Below are 26,155 nucleotides of genomic sequence, written 5' to 3' on the forward strand. Positions count from 1 at the left end.
GGTTCGAATACCAAGCACCGTAAAACCATCACACAGAAGAGTCTTAGCTGGAGGAGTCTTACCCGATCGTAACAAGACGCTAGTTACAAGTGAGATATTAATACCCTTAAAATTTAAATAAGACCATTTCCAAAGCCATTTTGAAGTTACTGGTACCCGTTATTATAATTATCATGATCTCGTCACAATTACCGTCGCACGTTCATATGCAGATTGGTAATTATACAGGTGACTAAGACTATCTCCATTCACCATCTAATCCCGTTATTTTAAATTCTCCGATACGGAGAAATGGTTATTAATCTATCTTTAAAGATGCAGTATCTAAATCGAAACGCATACTTTTCTAGTTAACTTACTATACTATCAACTAACCAAATTGACGGCCGCGGTAGTATAACTTCTCATTCACGCTTACCTGATCATGGCAAGAGTGAGAGGGTTAGTGATATGACCTCGGTCGGCAGTTTGCTTTGCGGCAAGTTTATAGTCTGCATCTTCTCAATTGATTTTTACGCCTAATACGGTAATATGTTAAAAATCCATTGAGTCTGAGCGCGTGCTACGGCGCGTGCCATTGTCAGACACAATGGCCGACCACTCACTGAAAAGGAACAGTGGCTTTTGTTTAACATATTACCGTCTTAGCGTAAAAATCATTTGAGAAGATGCAGACTATGACGATGTGCCTTTCAATAACAAAAAGAGCTCAGCATGATCTATGACGTCACAAACCGATTCTAAACCTGAACTATGTAATACAGATGGGCGCCAGCGGAGAGTTGGAGTGTGCCCGCGTCCCCCCTCCCCCCTCGGGCGCCGCCCCCGCGCCCCGCGGACTAGCGCCGCGACACGTGGTACGTCGACAAGTGGCTCCACCACGTCGCGTACTGCACACCGTAGAGGTAGAGCCACCCACAAACAAGTCACAGTTACGCTTCAAGGTAACCTTGCGTCATGAGATTACAGTCATCGTTTGACATTACAGCTTGAACATCATACTCGGCTTGAGATTATAAAAAGTTGAAGCAGGCAACCCCGCGTTTCAAAAAACTCTACTCAATAGGCGGACTTGTTGTTTGTGATGACATGATTATTTTTTTATTGTATAATTGATAGTCAAGCTTATGTCAAATTTGAGGCAATAGCTTGTTATGGTTATGTCAAACACATTATGTCAAATTGAGTCTCGACTAAATCAAGTCAAACTTTGTACGTCACATTTAACAGTTCGGGTCTATTTGCTTAGATTGTGCTTCATTTCTCGGTTGTTGTCGGCAAGGCTAAGAGTGATCTTGGTTTAAATAAAATTAATAATAAATGTATTAACAAGACTTGACATAAATTGCTTTTTCAAGACTTGGATCATTGTATTTAAAATATTTCCTGTCATTTAAAAAATCTGTGCTGATAACAACCAAGACATGACGAATGAAAAAAACGATCTACCCGTATTAACTTTACGATTTATTGGAATACTATGTATAAGCGACACGAGTCAAAGTAGGCTGTTACGTAGTTTCACAGTTGGGCAACGTATAGTTTGATTTTAACTGTGCTTCAGTTTAGTCTTCACCAAATATTTATCGTTAAATTAGGACCGGAAATACCCGCACTGTCATTGAATTTATTGTTTTGCTACTTTCTGCTTCATTCTAATAAAATGCATGAACATGATGACTGAAAAACACTGTTTATACAATATTTGATTGATTAGCGAACGAAAGTTTATACAATAACTTAACCCTTAAATGCATGAATCTATTTTTAAAATCCAATAGGAAAGCTAAATCGTAAAGAGTTAAAATAATCTATAGATGTGTACTAAATTACGAATATTTATTTCCAAATCAAAATTCTAATCGTATCAGACTGAAGCACACAAACGCAGATAAATCCGGTACTTACGCCGTTTTTTAGATTGTTGTCTCTGTAAGATTTCTTCCAATGTCCTATGCAAATAAAGATGATAATTTTAGACGAGTACTAAGCTGTAATCAAATCAAACTATGCACGGCCCTTGTATTAACAGGTTTATACAAATTAAATCAAGGATACCTAGCCACAAAATTAAATGTAGGTACGATTAAAGCTGTGCGTTGACTTCCAAGTTATGTACATCAATTTAAAAATATTTTAAACGTGTTACTCACGTGAGTATTATTAAGTCCAGTAAACGTTAGAAATGGTTCGATCCGTTTTTGAGGATCGACTGCAGCACCGACTGCACCGTTCGACCTAGACTTAATAACCCTTTAATATTTTCGAGTCTCACAGAAGTTTTATAGCTATATCAAGTGATTTACAAGTTAGGCTAAAAAGTTGTATAATTTTAGACTTAGTACAAACTATGTCAAGTTAAGACTTATTAGAGTATTGCGAATGATAGTATAACAAGTTATCCGAGGGCCATGACATTTCCGAGCGAGCAGCGAGAACCACCGTTCATGTATAGGACATTTTATAAGTTGTACGCTTATCTTATTTCTATTCAGAATCACGAGCTTGTTCTATCCTTATAGGAGGAAAAAATTGTCCCAAGATTTTTATTTTCATTCCGTTACCATTTTTCACAGACTGTATGAAGGTAACGAATTGGAAGGAACGAAATTATATGGAATTTTGAGACACTTTTTCATATATTAGGGTCGAATAGTCGTGATTCTGAGCAGGAATAAGATAAAAAAAATCGAAATCTGATTTTAAAATAAAAAGGCCCGTGTAGTCGACGCTGGCTGTATTTACGTGGCCCTACAGATTTAAATAAAAGCAATTCATTAATGGCCTATGCATTGGTTTGTGTAGACACAATGTACGAGTGTTTTTGTGTATTTGTAAGTTGAGGGCGGGTGCCCTGCGCTTTACAAAATTCGCTTCATACACGAGTTAAGATGATACAAGCGTAGATTTAGGCAAGCTTTAAGAGTAATACATATTTTGTACAGTCACAAGGCTCTGATATTTATTTGCTGTGTATAGTCGTCCGTTTTTGCCTTGTCACTTTTAACTACGTAACCGTGTTGCGACGCGCCATGCTGACAATTGTCGCCTAACATTGAGAATACATTGACGCTATGTACCATACGACCCAGAAATGTACAGAGAAATTTCAGTGGCAGCGGAGGTGCGAAACTCCTCGCTTCGGGCAAACTGCTCCGTTCGGCTCAGCATTGCTCCGAGCAATTATTAAGGTTTGCACAACTTGACGTCCCTTTGCGTGCACGACCACAGGTAAGATAATGACTTGAATTTTGACAACCCTAAATAGCCGAAAGGGATAGTGCCATATATTAAAAAGGACAGCATGATTCGACCCTGAACCGCTGTCATACTTCGGTTTTGTAGGAAGTATCCTTTCTGTACGGTAGTACCATTATTTATTCTGTGAGGGCAGGTGATATTATATACCTCTGTGTCTTGTTACTTTCGGCCCGCCAACGAGGTCATGTCATTTGAATTTATTTGAATTTATTTATTGGAAACAATGTAAGTTTACAGTTTAAAACCAATTCACTTACATGCTAGGAATACAGAAATGAATAGGAACATACAAAGTAACCATATCTAACCTTAACATAAATACTTATAAAAACATGCGCATAAAAATGTCACAACAAATTCTAATTGCAAATTTACTTACATACTAGGAATAAAAAAATCGGGAATAATATGAAACAATGTCAATAAATAAATATGAAACAATGTCAATAAATAAAATCATAGAGTAACTTATACTAGAGCGGTACTGTCATAGTAAATTTTGTAACCCCAGTAAATTCACTGCCATCTGTCGACACACTTTAAAACTAAAAATAAATATTTATAAAAATACGATAAAATGTATTTAAGTATGGATAAATGATTTTTTTATTTGCATTAATTATTTATAATATGATTTTGACCCATGTTCTTTCACTGGTATGGGTTAAAATTATTAATAACAAACGAAACAGTCAACGCCCTCTATACGAATGTAGGCCAAAACTAGTGGCGCGAGAATCGATTTTAGTGATTTTCGAGGCACGTTTTTTCCTTAGACTGTATCCAACTATTACGGAGTTATATCTATCTTTGATAACATATACAAAATACATGTCATAATTAACAAAAGACGAATTTTTTTAAAGTCACTAATACATACAAAATACACAATTATAAGGTTAATCGAGACGTTAATGTACAGAGCATGAACTGAAGTTATATTATGACTACATTAATTTCATCAAAATAATAAGGGTTAGTCAGAAACTAAGGTCAAAGTACAAAGTGTTGCGTTTGTCCCCGCTCTCCCCTACCTATATATGGCTGGTTTTAGTGTCACGCGGACCATTCGTGCGGATTGCTCCGAATATGTAGCGTTTTAGAGTGGTCCGCGCGGACGACCGTCCACGCGGACAGCTTTCTCATACAATTTGACGGTGCAGAGCGATCCGCACGGACGGTCCGCGTGACACTAAAACCAGCCTATAGTCATAGTATAACCAGAGCAAAGTGCTCGCGCTGGTCGTCCCGAAGTGCAATAAGATAAAAGAATTATACAAGAGTAAGAAAAACTTTAGTGAAGTGCTTAATAAAATGGATAAACATCTGGAGAAAGAAAATTTAAACAAAAACCAGACAAAGAAAGCGGGAACAAGGATTCCTGTACCCCTGGCACCCCTGCCAACTTTGCCGGGCTATTTGCTGAACAAATCACGCCAGAGACCTATATGAATACTTTATCTGACTCCAGTGGACTCACCCATAATGTGCCCTCTTCAAATTTGTTATGCGAGGCTGGCCCAAGCAATTCAAAAACCAAAGGCCTTGACACTACATTTGTCGTCAATAGACCAAAAAGTTCTTTTCAAATGGACACTACATTTGTTGTAACACACTCTGTCGCACGGGGTTGTGAAGATATCGACGATTTTGTCACTTACCAAGATGAGGAAAGTGTTATTATTATTAGCAGTGATGAAGAAATTCATTCGCCCGAACCAGATAAAGATGGCCTTGCTAATAAGAAGCGAATATCAGAAAGTGCCCCTGATTTAGGTATGTAACAATACGTTCTATTATTTATTCCGTGACAATACTAATAATGTTACTAAAATTATTAAATATTCGTTTTCTAAATACCTAGGTACTTATAGTGCAGCAGAGTGCTCGAACAAATTGTCGTAAATGTGGACACGCTGGACAAAAGCACCAATTTTTTTCAGGCATTTTTAATTATACGTATATCATTAATATCTCGAGTTCTAAATAACGTAGAATCACAAACTTATAGTTTTTTTTTAAATTTATTTATCTCAATGTACATCACAACAATTTTCTTATAATTATATTCCTCGCCAAACTGCGATTGCAGTTTGTTGGCGAGATAGCGCTCATTTTTACATTTTAAACATTTATGCACTTAAAAAACTAAACTTAAACTTAAACTAAACAAACTTAGATACTATTCCTACTTACTTACCTACCTACCTACCTATACCTACTTAGATACTTAGATTCCGTAGACTAAAATGAAATTTTATGTGTTGTTAGGTTTTTTACTTCTTATGAATATAAATATAAGACGTAAAAATCTAGCAGCACAAGAAATATCATTTTAGTCTACGGAATAAAAAAACAGACTATAGTGTCTAAATAATAAAAATTAACTATAATTCAAAATAATCATAATGTGAGCATATCTTCAAATTCGTTATGCGTGGCAGGCCCAAGCAATTCAAAACATAAAAGAATTTTTATTATTAATAATTCATCTTTAGCTTAAACATATTAACGGTCGCGCTGGTCGTGTCGAAGTGCAATAAGATAAAAGAATTATACAACAGGAAGAAAAACTTTATTGAAGTGCTTAATAAAATGGAGAAACATCTGAAGAAAGAAAATTTAAACAAAAAGCAGACAAAGAAAGCGGGAACAAGGATTCCTGTACCCCTGGCACCTTTACCAACTTTGCCGGGCCATTTGCTGAACAAATCACGCCAGAGACCTCCAATGAATACTTTATCTGGCTCCAGTGGACTCACCCAAAATGTGCCCTCTTCAAATTTGTTATGCGAGGCTGGCCCAAGCAATTCAAAAACCAAAGGCCTTGACACTACATTTGTCATCAATAGACCAAAAGGTTCTTTTCAAATGGACACTACATTTGTCGTCGATAGACCAAAAGGTTCTTTTCAAATGGACACTACATTTGTCATCGATAGACCAAAAAGTCCTTTTCAAATTGACACTACATTTGTCGTAACACACCCTGTCGCACGGGGTTGTGAAGATATCGACGATTTTGTCACTTACCAAGACGAGGAAAGTGTTATTATCATTAGCAGTGATGAAGAAATTCATTCGCCCGAACCAGATAAAGATGGCCTTGCTAATAAGAAGGCCTGATTTAGGTATGTAACAATACGTTCTATTATTTATTCCGTGACAATACTAATAATGTTACTAAAATTATTGAATATTCGTTTTCTAAATACCTAGGTACTTATAGTGCGGCAGTGCTCGAACAAATTGTCGTAAATGTGGACACGCTGGACAAAAGCACCAATTTTTTTCAGGCATTTTTAATTATACGTATATCATTAATATCTCGAGTTCTAAATAACGTAGAATCACAAACTTATAGTCTGTTTTTTTATTTATTCCGTAGACTAAAATAAAATTTTATGTGTTGTTAGGTTTTTTACGTCTTATGAATATAAATATAAGACGTAAAAATCTAGCAGCACAAGAAATATCATTTTAGTCTACGGAATAAAAAAACAGACTATAGTGTCTAAATAATAAAAATTAACTATAATTCAAAATAATCATAATGTGGGCACATCTTTAAATTCGTTATGCGTGGCTGGCCCAAGCAATTCAAAACATAAAAGCGTTGGCAATAGACCAAAAAGTCCCGTTCAAATTGACACTAAACTCGATAATCGAAAACATCGATAATTTTGTTGCTTACCAAGAAGAGCCAAGTGACCCAATTATAATTAGCAGTGATGAGGAAATTGATTCGCTATGTAACGTACCGTATTTACCTCAGTATATCATACGATGTAATGTATTTCCAACGATTCGCCAACACAAACATCACGCGGTACGACTGGCTCTGCTCGCAGTATAACATCGACTGACCCTAACTGTCGGTGACGTCACCATGACGTAAGCGCTAAGTTAATCATAACAATACATAATTACATACCCAACGTTCTATGAATGCGCTGGTACCATTGCCTTGGGTGGACATCTCCAAGACTCCGAGATCTATGACTTACCCCACTTGGGACTTTTGTAATCTTCAACTTCTCTACTGTATTGTCGATAGCTCCTGTAAGTCTGATACCTGAATCCCTTTTCCTTTCCCCCTTTTTCCGTATAGTCTAAGTGCTTACACTTAATCCCCTTGTTTTTATAATCGTCAAAACAGTTCCTAAAATGTTCGTGATATGGATAGTGGACTACATCATCGGGTAATGCCTAACAAAACAATCCGTAGCCTTATTAACTTAAAATTAACTTATTTAGGTACTGAGTTTATTATCTGTATTAATTATGAAATGATTTCATGAAGCTCCAACTGCTCCAAGAGTTAGTAGTTTCCCTCTAGAATCCTCTCATCTAAGTCACTGCATGAGCTAGTGAGCTTATCATTTGCTGAGTGGTCTGTGTGGAAATACTATGATGCAAGGCCTTTAATTTTTCTTCGCCTAGTTGTCCAAAACAGTTCTACCAAAGATAGATATAACTCCGTAATAGATAGATACAGTCTAAGGAAAAAACGTGCCTCGAAAATGAAGAAAATTTGATTGTCGTTCAGAAGGCGCTACTAGCTTTGGCCAACTGTTGTATAAATGGCTTTGACGGTTTCGTTTGTTATTTAACAATTTTAACGCATATCAGTGAAAAAACATGGGTCAAAATCATAAAAATAATTAATGCAAATTAAAAAAATCATTTATCCATATTTAAATACATTTTATCGATATCAGATGGCAGTGAATTTACTGGGGTTACAAAATTTACTATGACAGTACCGCTCTAGTATAAGTTACTCTGTGGTTCTACCAAATAAAACTGTGGCCCCAATTCTTTATATTTGATTAGCTAGACAGGCATACATATACTATTATACTCTTTGATCACTACTAAGATTCAAATCAGTCCAACCGTTGTGCCTTGTGCCTTTGAAAATTTGATCTCAAATGAAAGTGTCTAATTTGTTAGACAATAAGAGCTGAACAATCATTACAGTATTAATGACATTCTTCAATTTTGGTGACAATGACGGTTCTTTTTTTTGTCTATAACCCATGACCATTGAATGCTGACATGATGATCATGTTTTGGTTTATCTCTGGTCCGTTTGTTATTTATTTACATTTCCTATTGTTAAATTTAAATTAAAATTATCAACTGACCTGATTTTTATGTACCTACCCGGCATAATTTCTCTTTAGCTTAAACATATTAACGGTCGCGGTGGTCGTGCCGAAGTGCAATAAGATAAAAGAATTATACAAGAGTAATAAAAACTTTAGTGAAGTGCTTAATAAAATGGATAAACATCTGGACAAAGAAAATTTAAACAAAAACCAGACAAAGAAAGCGGGAACAAGGATTCCTGTACCCCTGGCACCTTTGCCAACGTTGCCGGGCCATTTGCTGAACAAATCACGCCAGAGACCTCCGATGAATACTTTATCTGGCTCCAGTTTACTCACCCATAATGTGCCCTCTTCAAATTTGTTATGCGAGGCTGGCCCAAGCAATTCAAAAACCAAAGGCCTTGACACTACATTTGTCGTCAATAGACCAAAAAGTCCTTTTCAAATGGACACTACATTTGTCGTCAATAGACCAAAAAGTCCTTTTCAAATTGACACTACATTTGTCGTAACACACCCTGTCGCACGGGGTTGTGAAGATATCGACCATTTTGTCACTTACCAAGAAGAGGAAAGTGTTATTATTATTAGCAGTGATGAAGAAATTCATTCGCCCGAAACGGATAAAGATGGTCTTGCTAATAGGAAGCGAATATCACACTATTTGACATTTGGGGACCTCGAGGAGTTGCAGCCATCTTGGAAAATGTGTACCATCCTGGAGAAATTTGGGTTTTACTCTAAATATACGTTCTCTATGAAAATATGGTGTAAGGCAACATTAAAGCTTATTAAATTCTACACAAAAACGTCCTAGATATTATTGCGGAAAAAGTACATCTTGTTATAGAAAATAATACCTGAATCCAGATTTAGCACTTATACCCTTTCAGGGGATATTCTCTTAATAGGAAACTTGTAGGAATATGAATTCCACTTTTTGTACACGTTATACCCCAATATCAACATTTTACTCGACTGCGACTTAAACATGTGGATTTCAATGAAATATACATCTGTAGATCCATAATTGGTACACGAGTGCTATGCAATGCAATAAAAAAAATTGTGTTGCATAGCACTCGTGTACCAATTATGGATCTACTGATGTCTATTTCATTGAAATCCACTCAATAGTTTAGGCGCTAGAAGTAAAAATATGATTTAATATTCGGCACCCTCTCAAGGCGGCTGTATTGATTTTTCATTAATAAAAAAGTGTAAACAGGTTGTGAAGTTCGAGAGGAATCTACCGATAAGTCATTTAAAAAAAATCCGTCCAGTATCCTGAGCTACAAGATGTACTGATTATCAGTATTTAAACCCATAACCCTACTTTCTGTTTGTCGCAGTCGAGTAAAATGTTGATATTGGGGTATAACGTGTACAAATGTATAGACAAAAGTGGAATTCATATTCCTAGAAGTTTCCTATTAAGAGAATATCCCCTGAAAGGGTATAAGCGCTAAATCTGGATTCAGCTATTATTTTCTATAACAAGATGTATTTTTTCCGCAAAGATCTTTAGGACTTTTTTGTGTAGAATTTAATAAGCTTTAATATTGCCTTACACCATATTTTCATAGAGAACGTAGATTTAGAGTAAAACCCAAATTTTTCCAGGATGGTACACATTTTACAAGATGGCTGCGATTTCTCGAGGTCCCCAAATGTGAAATAGTGTGGACATGAAAAAATAACCTTTAATTAACATACATACCAAATTTCATAACTTTGGAAGGATTTCGAGGTTAGACTTAATCCGATTGTACTAAATGTGCCCTCTTTAAATTTGTTATACATGGCTGGCCCAAGCAATTCAAAAAGCAAAAGCCCAAATAATAGACCAAAAAGGCCCGTTCAAATTCACACTAAATTCGTAACAGTGCGACGGGGTTGTGAAGATTGCGACGATGTTGTTGCTTATCAGGAAGAAGAGCCAAGTGTCATTATTATTAGCAGTGATGAGGAAATTGATTCGCCCGAAAAGGAAATATATATCACTGATAAAGATGGCCTTGCTAATAAGAAGCGGATATCAGCAAGTACCCCTGATACGACGTTTTTCAACACACTTGCGAGAAAAAAAAAGATACTCATATTATTCAAATTTTAATAGTTAAAACCATAAACATCTATGGTTAAATGCCCGCCAGTCCGACCAATAGGCTATTTGACTAATTTTTGAAAATGGTTTTAATTGATTGTTTATGACTTAATAATTACACTACATTGATATTTCCGTGAAATTTACTGTATTAAATATAAAAAAACAATGTTAAAGTTTATTTATTTTGAACGCGCCTTAAACGCTGTTTTTTGCAAAGGGGCTAATCACGTGACACGTGTGACGTCACACGCGAGTAGACAGTCAATGACCTTAGTAAATCTTATGGTTTATGTGCATTGAATTGATTATTTCACTGTAAAATGGTATATAAATGGTGTATAGTGCCGCAATGTTCAAGTACGACTATAAAAAATCCAGACAAATTGTTTGTTTCCGTTCCAACGAATCACAAAAAAAGAAAAATGTGGTTAAAACTAGCGCGAAGAGACCCAAAGAGCATTTTGGCGCATACAAATGTTTTTATGTGTGAAGATCACTTCGATGTAAGTAATATTTAACTGTAAATAAATATGGTAGTTAAAGTAGCGGATTTTGTTGTATTTAACGAAACAAGATCTGGGTATTTAATGTATTACTACATAACCTCATAAATAAATAAATAAATCAATAAATCATTTATTGCAGACTAAAAGCTCCATACATGGTTAGCAAACATTACAATCTTATTACTTGTGTTAGTAGCGCATAAAAACTAAAACTAAAAACTAGACGGCAAGTGCATGAAGCCCCTGCCAATGGGGCCATTTTCGCGCTCCATGAACACGCCCAGAATGCTGTTGGGGCTGCCGCGCAGGCGACGCATCAGTGAAGCGCACCTCTTGCGCATTATCGCCGCAAAGCTGTCAACTTGTGCCTCCGCAAACATACCAGAGGCACTACAAAGCTCTTTCAGCATTAGTAGGTAGTTAGTAGCATACTTTTTCTTTCAAACTAAAGTGCAGTATGGAGATACTATTCTCGTCATCGTATTCTATATATATATCGTCGTCGTATTCGTATCATCGAAATCGAAATGTTCGTAAATAAACAATTTCTACGTATACTCACACAGCTTTTTTTACATTTCTAAGTTCCGCAGCATAGTAATCCGGATTATCTTTAAAGAAAAGTGCAACCATTAATGCGTCTATGTCTGGTAGGTTGCCGCTATCAGCTCTCACATATTTCGGCTCCATTTTGAGATTCTTATGAATATTGTGCTACTAGATATACGGATAAATCGGAATATATCAGAAAACTGTGGAACAATAACTAAAATTAACTAAATACAAATAAAACAGTTAAAACACTCAAGGCAATCAAGAATGTTTACCCGCGTGTGACGTCATCCGAGCGTTGACCAATCACAGAGCGTTCACGTCCCTGATGAAATTTTAAAAAATATTAAATTTTCTTTCGTTTATTTTCCAAAAACTAAACATAATTTACATTCAAATCATCATCATCTTCCTCGCGTTGTCCCGGCATTTTGCCACGGCTCCATGGGAGCCTGGGGTCCGCTTGGCAACTAATCCCAAGAATTGGCGTAGGCACTAGTTTTTACGAAAGCGACTGCCATCTGACCGTCCAACCCAGGGGGGAAACTAGGCCTTGTCGGGATTAGTCCGGTTTCCTCACGATGTTTTCCTTCACCGAAAAGCGACTGGTAAATATCAAATGATATTTCGTACATAAGTTCCGAAAAACTCATTGGTACGAGCCGGGGTTTGAACCCGCGACCTCCGGATTGCAAGTCGCACGCTCTTACCGCTAGGCCACCAGCGCCGGTCGCTAGGCCACCAGCGCCGGTTTACATTCAAATATAGTGAAATATACTTTATTAGTTTATTATCTTTCAGGATGACAGCAATTCGTTATATATTTTTAATGTTGTCATATACCCTATTAAAGAAGGCTCCCTTTCCATGCATATTATTATCAATCGGTTAGCTTCTTAACTCGTTCCAATAATATAATGAAAAAGCACGAGTGGAATAATACACTGAAAGAGCACGCGTGTTTAATATCTAGGATTATGAGCCAAAAATCGGTGGAATAAAAACGTCGTTTTGAGCAAGTGTATTGAAAAATAGATAAACATCAAGACAAAAAAATTAAATCAAGGATTCCTTTACCCCTGGCACCTCTGCCGGACCACTTGCTGAACTAATTAAGGCAGAGACCCCCGATGAATACACCCCAGGTCAAAAGTATGGAAACAACGTTTTTTTCTTTAATATCTCATGTTTTTATCTTTGTTGTATATATTTGTAAACTAAGACTTACATTAGGCAGACCTAAAAGATTAAAAATACACGCTTAATATCAAAACATCCTAAAATATTGTCAAAAAGCTAAAAAAATAAAGTAGGAAAAATTTACAAAATTATACCTACCCTTTAATTATAGGTACATGACAAAATGTTGAATTGGCAACTATCACAGCCAGAGTAATTTACTTTTTAAATGTTATATTATTATTTTTACCAAATTGTCAATGAGTAGTATAAAATTCATCGCTTAAAAAATCACACTTTTCTATTGAAATACAAGCTTGTTTCCATACTTTTTCAACTCAAACTCAAACTCAACTCAAAAATTATTTATTTCAAGTAGGCTTAAAAATAAGCACTTTTGACAAGTCATACAGTCATAATCAAGAGAAAATAAAATATAACAAACATTCACTGAATAAAATAAAATTTTGAACAAATACAATTGGTTACAATTAATAAATTAATAGAGAATTTACATACAAGAATTTACATACTTTTGGCCTGGGGTGTACGTTATCTGGCTCCAATGGACTCCATCATAATGTGCCCTCTTTAATTTTGTTATGCATGGCTGGCCCAAGCAAATTAAAACACAAAAACTTTCTCAATAGACCAAAATTTCTTTTTCAAATTGACACTAAATTCGTAACAGTGCGACGTAGTTGTGAAGATTCCGACGATGTTGTTGCTTACCAAGAAGAAGGAGAGCCAAGTGTCATTATTATAAGCAGTGATGAGGAAATTGATTCGCCCGAAAAGGAAATATATTTCACTGATAAAGATGGTCTTGCTAATAAGAAGCGGATATCAGCAAGTACCCCTTATTTATGTAATGTTAATGTTTGTAGCATGGACAAAGAATACATGGGTGATATTCTATCCTACCTTCTACAGTCGCCATCAAATATATCAGAGCGGCCGAGGGACTCAAAAATATCTGTACACGCACCTAGCGCCATGACAATAGAGGCGTGTTCAGATATTTGTGAGCACCTCGGCCGCTCCGATATATCTGATGGCGACTGTACAAGCCGAAACGAAACCAGTGGCCCTCCCATGGGTTAACTGATGACTGATGAAAATTAATTCAGTCCGCGGTGTGGTAACTCGGGCCCGTTTATCAAAAACTTGTGCTGGTAATACAAATGGAAGTCCCTTTTTGACAGCTTTTGTAAGAAAGGGACAGCCACTTGTATTACAAGCTACAAGCTTTTGATAAACGGGCCCCTGGACGCGGTGCTGGCTACGGGCATAGAGTAACTTATACTAGAGCGGTACTTTCATAGTAAATTTTGTAACCCCAGTAAATTCACTGCCATCTGTCGACACACTTTGAAACTAAAAATGAAGATTTATAAAAATACGATAGAATGTATTTAAATATAGATATTTTTTTTTTTTTTTTGCATTAATTATTTTTATGATTTTGACCCATGTTCTTTCACTGATATGCGTTAAAATTGTTAAATAACAAACGAAACCGTCAACGCCATCTATACGACTGTAGGCCAAAACTAGTAGCGCCCTCTGAACGAGAATCAATTTTGATTTCGAGGCACGTTTTTTCCTTAGACTATCCATTTATTACGCAGTTATATCTATCTTTGCTACGGGTAAAGTGAAGCAAAACATGCAGCTGGTGGCCGCGGCCGCCTACTGGGTCGCGTCTAAATTCCGCGAACCGCGCACACCTGCATCCAAGCTTATCGAATTCGCAAAACATGCCTTCACGCACCAGAGGCTGATGGACGCGGAGAAATTAATATTGGTTACATTGGTATTGGTATGTGGTATTTACTGTTTATACTTTTACAATGCATGTGCTCGAAAAGTGCGTTTCCTACGGAGCCATATCATGCGGAAAGTACCACTTTTCCGCACTAGTACTTTTTTTTTTTACAGTACGTATGGTGCTACTTTCTCGCACTAGTGCGTAAAGAGCACTTTTCGTCGAAAGTTAAAAGGGCCATATGTACTGTAAAACGTTGTACGATACACGTGCGAATAGGTAATTCGCAACTCGTGTCGATTTAAAACACTCCTTTTAATAATTAAACTTATTTGCCATATGTTTTTTTTATTTACTCGCACAATGCATAGTAAAACATTGTATGATACACGTGCGTAAAGATGAAACACTTTCCGCAATTGTTGCATAAATAGCTATTTCAGTACATATGGTGCTACTTTTCCGGTTATTTATTGTAGAATAAAACTAATCAAAAAGGCGGCATATGTTTTGTAGTAACTTCAAAAGTCAACATTGACAACCAGACCGCGTGCGACAAAGCGCCTATCGCCCGCGACTTTGTACCACAGAATAAAATAGTACTACCGTACAGAAAGGAAACTTCTTACAAAACCGAAGTTTGACAGCGGTTCCGGGTCTAATCATGATGTCCCTTTCTAATAGGCACTATCCCTTTCGGCTATTTAGGGTTGTCAAAATTCAGGTCATTATCTTATCTGTGGTCGTGCACGCAAAGGGACGTCAAGTTGTGCCAACACTAATATTTGCTCGGAGCAATGCTGAGCCGAACGGAGCCGAGTTTGCCCGAAGGTAAAGGGCTTCCTCTTCCGGTACTCTCACTACAGACGTCTGTTTTGATGTATATAAATGTATTACACTTAAAGTGAAGCCATTTAAATTTAAGAATGAAGTATTACCGCTTATCACTGTATGTATGTACATAGATCAGCTTATGGTACCTATTGGTATCGGATATTCGTAGTCAAATTGTATTGGACTGCACGGAAACCCGACTCGCTGTTTCACAAAGGAAGATATCGAGTATAATAACCTCGTAAGGCCCAATGTGCATTACAATGTACACTCTGTTTCAATCTAATTTGAACCTTACACTAACTGAATTAAGTAGCATTTCTTTTGTTTCATTGTTTTCTAAAACAAACGAAAGTCACCCTGATCTTCTATACAACAAGGTTCAATTTAAAAATAGGTAAACTTTGTATGGTGGGCCTTAGGAGGTTAAAACGCGTAAAGATAGGTGACAAAGACACTTTGAATTTCAAGATCAAAATTGTGCTATCACTGCTGTCAGTATCACCTATGTGACTTGGAATGTATGAATTGATTTTTGACAGTTCTGAAATGACCCTTTTCTAAGTATATACATACTAGCTTCTGTACGCGACTGCGTCTGCGTGAAATGATGATTGATAAAAACTACCCTAAGATAAAATACAGTTACTTTCGCATTATAATATTATACCCCGTTTTTTTTAAGATTAGAATTTTTCTAACCCAACAGTTTAGGTTAGGTGATAAAAACTCTCAAAAGTATTACAAAGATGATAAGAGAAGATATTCAGAGCCAAGCGTCATTATTATTAGCAGTGATGAGGAAATTGATTCGCCCGAAAAGGAAATATATGTGACGTTTTCAACCAAAAGGTACCACATTGTCGCTTGTCGATAAGGTTGATTTCTAATTGAAGCTATATGGAAAGAGCGCCTTACTGACAAGCGACAATAAGTACCCTTTTGGTTGAAAATGGCGCATATTTCACAGATAAAGATGGCCTTGCGAAGCGGAGGTGCGGTTTTAGAAGCGGATATCAGCAAGAGCCCTCGATTTATTACAAGCTTTTATTTAACTTGCAATGTACCTATGTAAGTATGTATGTAACATGTTTGTAAGGGTCAAATCTTGCAAATTAAATTTGACCCACTTCCCGGTTTCCGATGAAGCTGAAAATTTGCATACATATGTAAGTCGGGTGACAATGCAATATTATGGTACCATCGAGCTGATCTGATGATGGAGACAGGTGGCCATAGGAACACTGTGATAAAACAACTCAACCTAATTGTGTTTAAAGTTTTTAGAATTTTCTCGATGAGTATTAGTTGCCTGTGAAAAGAAAAGTACAGTCAGCGATAAAAGCTTGTACCAAAAATGAAATTTTTGCCAAAAACTTATGTATTGTTAATGTTTGGAGCATGGACAGAGAAAACGTGGGTGATATTCTATCCTACCTTTACATGTCGAAACGAAACCAGTGGCCCTCCCATGGGTAACATGGGTTAAGAGCGAGTGATGATTAACGCCATTGATTTGTAGGTATTTAACTTTTTCTACCGTAATGCTAGGGTTCCTATGATATCTAATGTTGCGGTACAATAATATGTTAACGACATTGTAATTCAGTGCACAGTTACTTAGATTTAATTTGGTAGGAAAAAGTTACCACTAATTTTGAGGTTATAAAATTTCTAATCTGAAATAATACGGGGTATTGTATATTTAGGTCATTTCTTAACTGTCAAAAATCAATGAGGGCTACCGTTTTTGTGCTCACCAGTTGGCGCCACTGTAGATGTTCAAAATTATTCTATGCTTACTTTTATAAAATCGTTTTAATACACAAAAGTATTTTAACGTCTAAATGTGCCATTTTTTCAAACTTTTTAAACCACTAACATCTATTGTTTACCATGATTAATCAAAGATGGACAAAGTTTTCCACAATTATGAATAAGGAGTGAAAATTCCCGATAAAAAAGCTTGTAACCCCCAAAACTTCTATGCATTTGACATTTTGAAAGACCTCCATCTACACTAGCGCCCCTAGCGGCGAAATTAAACGCGGTAGCACTCATTCTTACATAGCTCCAATTATAATAGGTACTTGGTGAACTTGGTATGTTGCTTCCGATTCGGGTATCTATGGCAAATGGCCTAGAGGCGTGCTAATTTATGTGTGACTATTCGATAAAATAAAATATGTTATTGAATATCGCGTTTTGACATGGACTTGCTCTCATTAAATACTAGTAGAGGGTATTGACAGGGATACCTCAAGTAAGTCTTATTTTCCTATTAGTTTGATTTTGGTTGCCACTATCTATTTTTTTCACAACCGTATCGTATGTTGATACTTTTATGAACAAGTCGCTATTTTTAAATTCGATTCAGCCTCTGGCTGGCTAACGCCGCGTTTTTATCAAGTTGATAAAAACGCGGCGTTAGCAGTTATCAACAATTAATTGAAAGAGACGAGCAACGAAATGTTCTGATAAGTGTCGGGTACGTGACGCTATTTTTTTGTCACCTGCGGGCTCAGCACGGTCGCATTATTATCGTTTGTCACCATGCCTGTCACGTTCTAACTAGTATGTAAGTGCGACAGGCGATAAAAATGGAACCATGCTGCGCCCGGTGATATAGATAGCCGATATTTGGCATGATAACGTTTGATAATTACGCTTTAAATTCAACCGTATACAATACAGGTTATTAAGGTATCTGCTATACGCGTCACCGACACAGTGGAACTTTGTGGAATTTAAGGCTTTACTGTGACGTACCCAAGTTTGTACCCTCATCTGTGTATACCAAAGCAGCTGACTGCAATACAATCGGCTAACAAGTTTCTAATGAGTGGCCCGTTTATGTTGGCATCTAATAATGAGTGGCCCGTTTATGTTGGCCTCTAATAATGAGTGGCCCGTTTATGTTGACATCTAATAATGAGTGGCCCGTTTATGTTGGCCTCTAATAATGAGTGGCCCGTTTTCGTTGGCCTTGACTATACTTGAACGTGTAAATAATCGAGCTTCATGCAAGGCTGGTACTTTTTCACTGCTCCTTAACGAGTCTTGGAAAGCGAGAAAACTACCCGCAGTAATTACTATTCTATAATAACTATATAGATAATTATAAACTGAAATAGATGAAGAAAAAGTCACCAGGTCCACCCGTGTGTGCACAGTTCTTGACACATTTTGAGTTTCTTTTTTTTGCCATTTTTTTTATGTGACCTTTTTTGCAACTTTTTTGTTATTTCTACTCAGAATCTCGAGCTATGTCGATCCTAATGGGATGAAAAAAATGTCCCAAGGTTTTTTCCTATTGTGTTACCATTTCCCCGTATACTTTGTATGGCAGTAACAAAAAGGAAAGTTTGAAAAATGTATTTAAATTTTGAGACACTTTTTTTCCCCTATAAGAATGAAAAGGGCTCGTGATACTGAATAGAAATAACACAAGTGGCAAAAAGGTCTCATAAAAAAAATGGCAAAAATTTTATTTTATCGTGCTTCTTAAAATAACCTCTTACATCTAATATAGTAATTACTGCTCGTCTGTGTCATGTTTACACTCCTGGGGACCTAGTCAAATGACAATCGTTTGCAGTACGACAAGGAAATGCTATCACTCTTACATGTTAGTGCGATAGAGACGGATAGCGTTTCGTTTCTCTGCGACCGATTGCCATTATGGCTACGGGCCCTAAGTCCGTCTAAGCGAAACTACACCGACCAAACGTTAAAAAATGTTTGGTCCTTAAGAGCTTAGTGACTAACAAGAGGGACGCCGCTATACGTGAGAAACGATAGGATGTGTCTCTTATCGTGTCTCACGTATAGCGGCATCCCTCTTGCTAGTCACTAAATTTAGCAGTGCTTTAGCTTAGACGAACTGTGAGCTGATAAAAAACGTGTCATATTTTACGCCCCCATGTTACACGTACTACTTCCAAATGTTACTTGTCGATGTTGGAATCAATTTAGTGGAAGTTCTTTTTTTTTTGCTTAAATTTCCGGTCGTAAGGGCTTCTACTTAACTTTTATTATCGTCGGCAACGCCCCCTCAACATGGCATGAATTTAACGTTTTCGTTTCACGTTTTCAACCGGTAGGTATCTATATAGACTGAAATAAATGTCATATACGAAGGAAAAAAAAACCACCACCAACCAACCATACTGTTCTACCTTAGAGATGGCCAGGGGGCGCCACAAGCCTTCGGGAATTGTCATATACTTGGAAATTTCGACCCATGCCACCGTGGCCGGATAGCCGAGCGGTCCAGGCACCTATCCGGTAAACGGGGTACGCTGGTTCGATTCCAGCTCTGGACACTGGAGGCTTTGGTCATTTTTTCCTTCGTATATGACATTTATTTCAGTCTATAGTTTAAATAGTAGTGTGTCTACTTGAAAAACCACAAATTAAAATATTTTCATAGAAAATAATTTAATTTGTTCTTAGAGGTATCTATATTTTTATAAATGTTCGTTGGGGTCCTAATTAAAGTCATTTCTACAGAATGGATTCCAAAATCGACCCAATTTTGTCGTGATTATAAGTGCAAACCGATTTTGATCTGTAAATATTATGGATTGTAATTAAGCATATATTTAATGTTCTATAGATGTCATATTTAATTTTTTTATTTTATTAAAACCATTTTTGAGATAAATTCGATGCTTATTTTTTATTGTAAAACTTTATTATGTAATTTTAATTTTTATGACCAAATGTAGGTTTTAAACAAATGTTCTATTAAAGGATTGCCGAATGCGAAGAGTTTCATATATTGACTCTCTACTAAGCGGTGTTGTGCGAGTGTGACAGCATTGTAGTATCGCGCCTGTAAGAAGAACATATATACAGGGTTGCTAAAAAATAAGTGCATTCCCGTTGCCAGGGAGGTTTTGGGATTATACTTAGCAATTGTTACTATGGGACCAACCACGTAATCGCGAAAAAAAATGACCCATAGAAAATGGACCAGCCAAATTTTTTCGCTATTTCGGGGTTAGTCCCATAGTAAAAGTTGCGCAGTATAATCCCAAAACCTCCCTGGCAACAAGAATGCACTTATTTTTTAGCCACTTTATCTTATGGTCAATGAATGAAATTCTTCATCGCTTGGCGACTGTACCTTAGCTTTAGGGGTTATTCTGACAAAGTAAAACTGATTAACAACTACAATTTAAATGAAAACCTTATTACAGTGAACATATGGTCCATAATGACTTGGCGTTGTTACGTCATTTTACTTTGAATAGTAATCGGCTGATTTAAGTTTATCACGAATAAAACATTTGATTGATTAATTGATTTGATAATATCTTCATAACTACGTGATTTTAAATAAAATATTAAAAATATATGTTTTTTGTCCCTTGTACAGTCGCCATCAGATATATCGGAGGCGTTCACAAATATCTGAACACGTCTCTATTGTCAGGGCGTTAGAGTGCGTGTTCAGATATTGTGAACAACTTGGCCGCTCCCATATATCTGATGGCGACTGTACAGACGAGGTAGACCTAATCTTAACGCTCAAGACACAGATATAATAGATACTTCGCGTCCGAACCCCGACCAAGCGTCGGGGTTGGCCGTCGCTACTGACAGTCGTTGGCCGACGTAGCCATCATGTGTGGGTGTCACTAGATCTAGACGTGTTTGTATTTAAAGTATTTAAACCAGCCGAAACCCCAAAGCGTATCGGAAAAGAATGGCGTTCGAGGTCGAATGACAAATGTAACATATGTGGTATTTTCTATGAAAAGGGACCTTATTGTCGATGGCGCTTACGCCATTATTAACGACGCTCCGATATAAACACAATGCCGCGTCGCGCGGCGTAAGCGCCATCAACAATAAGGTCTCTCTTCATAGAAAATGCCCCATATTACGAGTATTTACATGTAAAAGAAATGTTTTACTAAACGTAGTCCTTAAACCCGTATCTTTATATAGTCGTTCGACCCCATACTGGTCCCTAAATACACGGCAACGTCGCGTGCAAGTATGTTGAAATAATTATTGCGAAATACAACTGTGTGAATCAATCATTCATCACAGCATATAAGTTTAGGTGGTGATGAGTCCGACCAAGATAAGTTGCTTAAAAACAGTACTGAGCGGTCGGCAAAAGGTCGCCAATCTGCTGTCGCGGGGCGTGGCCGTTCTGTAAGATAATACTATTATTTATTCCGTTCGAAAAATGGGCTCCAGCGGTGGCAGCATGGTTCCATTTCCAACTGTTACTATGCCCGTCACTTACGCAGTTGTTAGAACGTGACAGGCATGGTGACGCGATAAAAATGCGACCGTGCTGCCGCCGCATGTGAGACTTGCATTCGGCGTTGCCTGCAGCTGTGAGTTCTAAGTAGTGAGCCAAAAGTCATACGGAATTGTTCTAAAATTGTATTATGATACACTAACCGCCATTGCATATGACCGCCATTTGTCATATACATTAAACCTTTAGTCCATAGCGGCAACTTGCCATCATACTTAAAACAAAAACGCATATATAAGAGGTTTCACATTGACGCGAACGCGAGTGTGGAGTCTAGTTCGCTAATCGAAATCGACTCCACACTCGCGTTCCGCCGCCGCTTAGTCTGTAGCGGGCTTTAGGTATATTTCCTTGACATTGGCACAATTGGAACTCTTCGCTCGTGTTTGCCTAGTTTGGACTACGTTAGGAGTATTTGTGACTGCATGCTTAAAGGGTTCTTATGCTCCATGTGAAGCATAGTCCCTTTAGGCATGCAAAGTCACAAATACTCGGCTAAATTACTACACGTAGTTCGAACTAGGGTTTAGGGCCTGTGACGCACCTAGTCGGCACATCGTGCGAGGTAGTTTAGATGAATATATTTTAATATTTAAACAACGATTGACTTGTTTTTTTATTGTAATTATTTTAAAGTGTACTGTAATAAAGGAGGATCAAAGTTTTGTGCTGTTTTTTTTACAACCTGTGGGGCTATCGCGAAAACCGAATTTCACAAATTGCGGGGATCTTTCTCTTTTACTCCAATGAAGGCGTAATTAGTGACAGAGAAAAAAGCCCGCAATTTGCGTACTTCGATTTTCGCGGTTATAGCCCTGATACTTTGTTATATCAAAGAGAAGTAGACATAGAGTGCTGACTCTATAGTTTTGTTACCAAAAATACCATTATTTTCGTAGTCTAAATCTAGCGTCAAGTAGCGGAATTATCAGTACTGCTACTTGACACTAGATGTCACTTGTGTCGCGACTGACCAAAAGTGTAGGTATTGCTCAACAATTTACAACTAATATTATAGGGGCCGTGCGCGTTGGAGGGTCTGCCATCTTGTGGCCTGAATCGGAAACATAAACATGTACATTGCCAAAGCAAGTGCTGCCATCTACCGTTCTCGTACGTTTTGTTGTGCATAGTAGGTTCCGCCATCTTGTGGGCTACATCGGAAGCATTAACTTCACATTTACGCCTCGGGGCAAAAATCTGACGGCACCTGTGCTGCCCCCTATAGTTCATGCACGCTCCCTATAAGCAGAAGGAGTTGAAAACAGTTACCGTTATAATATTCACTGGAAATCGTTGAGCATTAGACTTTCCGTTCGTCGCGACATTTATTGTCGACTAGCAGTACTGATAATTTCGCTACTTGACGCTAGATGTCGGTTACGAAAATAATATATTTATGTATACTTAGTTCTTTTTGGTGATATTGACATTTAAGTCAGGGACCGGCCCGCTATCCCTTATAGGGGTTTTATAAGGGTATTGCATAAGGCTTAACTCACCATACCCTTTGCCAGACGAAACCCTTTGTTTTGGTTTTAAAAACCCTTATATAAAGCTACCACATTTGAGTAATCGGTAACCCAAATACCCTTACAAAACCCTTATCATCCGCTCACCAACACCTTGCATATTGCTTATAAGGGTTAGCCTTATAAAGGGCTTCCCTTTTAGCATATAAGCGTGCTAATTTAAGTCGTCTACCTTGTTCATAAAGCGCACATTACTTCGAATCCGAGCGATCGTCGGCGGCGACGGCGGCGTTCTTTGACTAGGCACTTATTTTCTTTCCTTTTCATACACTACCGTAGATATATACTAATCCTGTCTCTTTCACGCAAAGGGAAACCTTTATAAAAAGCGCTTAAAGATAAGGGTAACCCTTATTAAGTGCTAGCCTTATTTTTGGTTAGCTTTTCGGTTAGGGTTAGTCAAAGGTAAGGGTATGAATAGGCTTGCAGTTCAAAAGGGAAAGTCTTTCAATATGTTAGCCGTGTTTAAGTGTCACCCATTGAAAGGGTTTTATCGCGGAAAGGGTTATCCGGTCCCTGATTTAAGTATGGCTAGCTGGCGTCTATTTCAAGACGCTGACAATTATGATTTTACTGATATTTTCAAATAGTCAATCGATTTTTTTTTTCAAGTAGTCAATCGATTTTTTTAGGGTTCCTTACCTCTAAAAGAAAAAACGGAACCCTTATATAGGATCACTGCGTCTGTCTGTCTGTCCGTCTGTCACAGCCTATTTCCTCCGAAACTACTGGACCAATTAGATTGAAATTTGGTACATATATGTAAGTTTGTGACCGAAAGACGGACATGTAACGTAAACAAATGAATTTTAAACATGGGGGCCACTTTTAGGGGGTAAATGAGAAAATTAAAAAATAAGTTTTTTCAACAATTATTATTTATTCAAAATTTTAGGATAAACCGTTTAGAAGTTATTCAAGAAAATAGGCAAAAAATGACCATAAAACTACTGGGTCTAAAATTTTGAAAAAAATACACAATATAGATCACAGGAGCAACAGAGATTACAGGAAAACCTATTAGAAATGTGCAGTCAAGCGTGAGTCGGACTTAATTACTTAATGAATGAATCGATTTGCTTTGATTTTGTTGGTATTTTCCTTGTCTTGGTGTGGTGAAAAAATTTGTGTTTCACTCGGTGGCACAATTTATTTAACCCTCATGCCTTGAAACACTCGCAACGCTCAAGATTTCATTTTTCGAACCACTCGCTACGCTGATGGTTCAATTTTGGAATTTTTCGCTTGCTCTGGTGTCTATATTAACACGAAAAGTTAAACAACAACTTTTCCCCCGTTTCGTGTGAGGCTTTAGATTTCGGCCACAAAATGGCAGGCAAACCCTCCAACGCGCAAGGTCCTTATTTCGCGTGTTCCTTATGTAACATTGACTATACTGATTACTTACCTAGGCTATTGTCACAATATTCACAATGCTGGAAAATTTGATTAAAATCAACCTAAACCCGCATGGAATAAGAACGTCTTTAGCTGAATTCTCAAGCACGCCAGTTTGTCTACCTTCTAGAACCAGTTTATACAATATTCAACCTTATTTGTTTACGATTAGAACGTCACGGTCCGTATTAGAAGAACAGTCATCGTTGTCGCCTTCCAGCAGTCTGTTTACAGGAATACCGACTTTAAAATCAAGGAATAACGGCGCCGACGACCGCATGGAATGGAAGAAAAGTTGTTTGCGCAGGACCGAGCTTAGCGCGTGCGTGGCAAGGGTTGCAATTTCCTCTGCATTCGCAAAACATTCTGCAATCGATGATGTTCATCCCTACTGTAGCTTGGTCTTTATTTACGTGGTAAGTATAAGTGGGGGGAGGTCAGGCTTACAATGGTTGTTTTGAAGAAGTAATCGGTTAGTGTTGTGGATGACAGAGATGGGAGGGTGCCTTTTGCAATGTAGGAAAGAGATTGTTAGATACCAGATACCCAAAACGGAAGTTTAACAAACCCTGGATTAAAGTATGAGTCATCATTCGCTTGCCCTTTTCCCACCACTTTTTCCTCCATACCTCTGTCGTTCGTCATCTCATCATTTATTACTTTCTTTTCATATCATCTCTCACAGTCCATCCGCTTTTTCCTTGATTTTCCTTTCCTCTTACATACTTTCACATGCATTCCTAATAGCTTTCGCGTCATATAACTTTCATGATATGAAAGAAAGAAAGTGAATGATGACATGACGAAAATGACAGAGTTATGGAGGGAAAAGACATGCTCAATTGATGAAAAAGGGCAAGCGAATGATTATGTGTTTTAGGTATCTGCGTATTTAGTATCAATAGGGATCATCCATTCATCATTCATTACATTCACATTCCATTCACAATATACGTTTAGGGAGAGGGAGGGGGTCAAGAAAATGTGAAATGTTGTGACAAGGGGGAGGGGGAGTCACAAACTTTGTGACGTCACTAACTTCATCAGTAACCGAATTTTAGGGTTCCGTACCCAAAGGGTAAAAACGGGACCCTATTACTATGACTCCGCTGTCTGTCTGTCTGTCCGTCTGCCACCAGGCTGTATCTCATGAACAGTGATAGCTAGACAGTTGAAATTTTCACAGATGATGTGTTTCTGTTGCCGCTATAACAACAAATACTAAAAACATAATAAAATAAATATTTAAGTGGGGCTCCCATACAACGTGATTTTTTTGCCGTTTTTTTGCGTCATTACGATTGTACGGAACCCTTCGTGCGCGGATCCGACTCGCAATTAGCCGGTTTTTTTTATTCCTTAGTAAGTTAAATAACGAGTTTTAGGAACGATAATCGATTTTCTTCGTTAATTCTTTCCTAATCGCTTTTGTGTTATAAAATGACAAAATTACTAATATTTCTTGTATCAAATTTTTTTGAAAAAATATTTAGGTACCCAATTTCGTTGAAAATTGACAACACACCAAATTTGCTTTGCCTAATGTAACCAAGTGTGACAAGGAGGAGGGAGAGGTAAAAAAACCTAGAAATTCGCGTGACATAATTAATGTATG

At 37.4% G+C, this 26,155-nt stretch overlaps 1 protein-coding gene and 2 long non-coding RNA genes across 3 annotated transcripts in view; all 3 read left to right on the plus strand.

The window, feature by feature from the left end:
* Window positions 1–8,439, plus strand: part of LOC134755229 (dual specificity mitogen-activated protein kinase kinase 7-like) — a 53,667-nt gene extending 45,228 nt beyond the window's left edge. The window contains exon 18 of the mRNA XM_063691752.1: window positions 765–8,439. Within this exon, the coding sequence (XP_063547822.1) occupies window positions 765–843 (79 nt within the window). The 3' untranslated portion in view covers window positions 844–8,439. The remainder of the gene's footprint in view (window positions 1–764) is intronic.
* A 4,856-nt stretch (window positions 8,440–13,295) lies between these two features.
* Window positions 13,296–26,155, plus strand: part of LOC134755238 (uncharacterized) — a 108,884-nt gene continuing 96,024 nt past the window's right edge. The window contains exons 1-2 of the long non-coding RNA XR_010129016.1: window positions 13,296–13,448; window positions 16,067–16,505. This is a non-coding gene — a long non-coding RNA (uncharacterized LOC134755238). The remainder of the gene's footprint in view (window positions 13,449–16,066; window positions 16,506–26,155) is intronic.
* LOC134754604 (uncharacterized) lies at window positions 19,354–21,617 on the plus strand. The gene is made up of 3 exons (XR_010128947.1): window positions 19,354–19,430; window positions 19,785–21,075; window positions 21,225–21,617. It is a non-coding gene; the product is annotated as an uncharacterized LOC134754604 (long non-coding RNA).

This window comes from Cydia strobilella, chromosome Z (assembly GCF_947568885.1).
Source record: "Cydia strobilella chromosome Z, ilCydStro3.1, whole genome shotgun sequence".
NCBI lineage: Eukaryota > Metazoa > Arthropoda > Insecta > Lepidoptera > Tortricidae > Cydia > Cydia strobilella.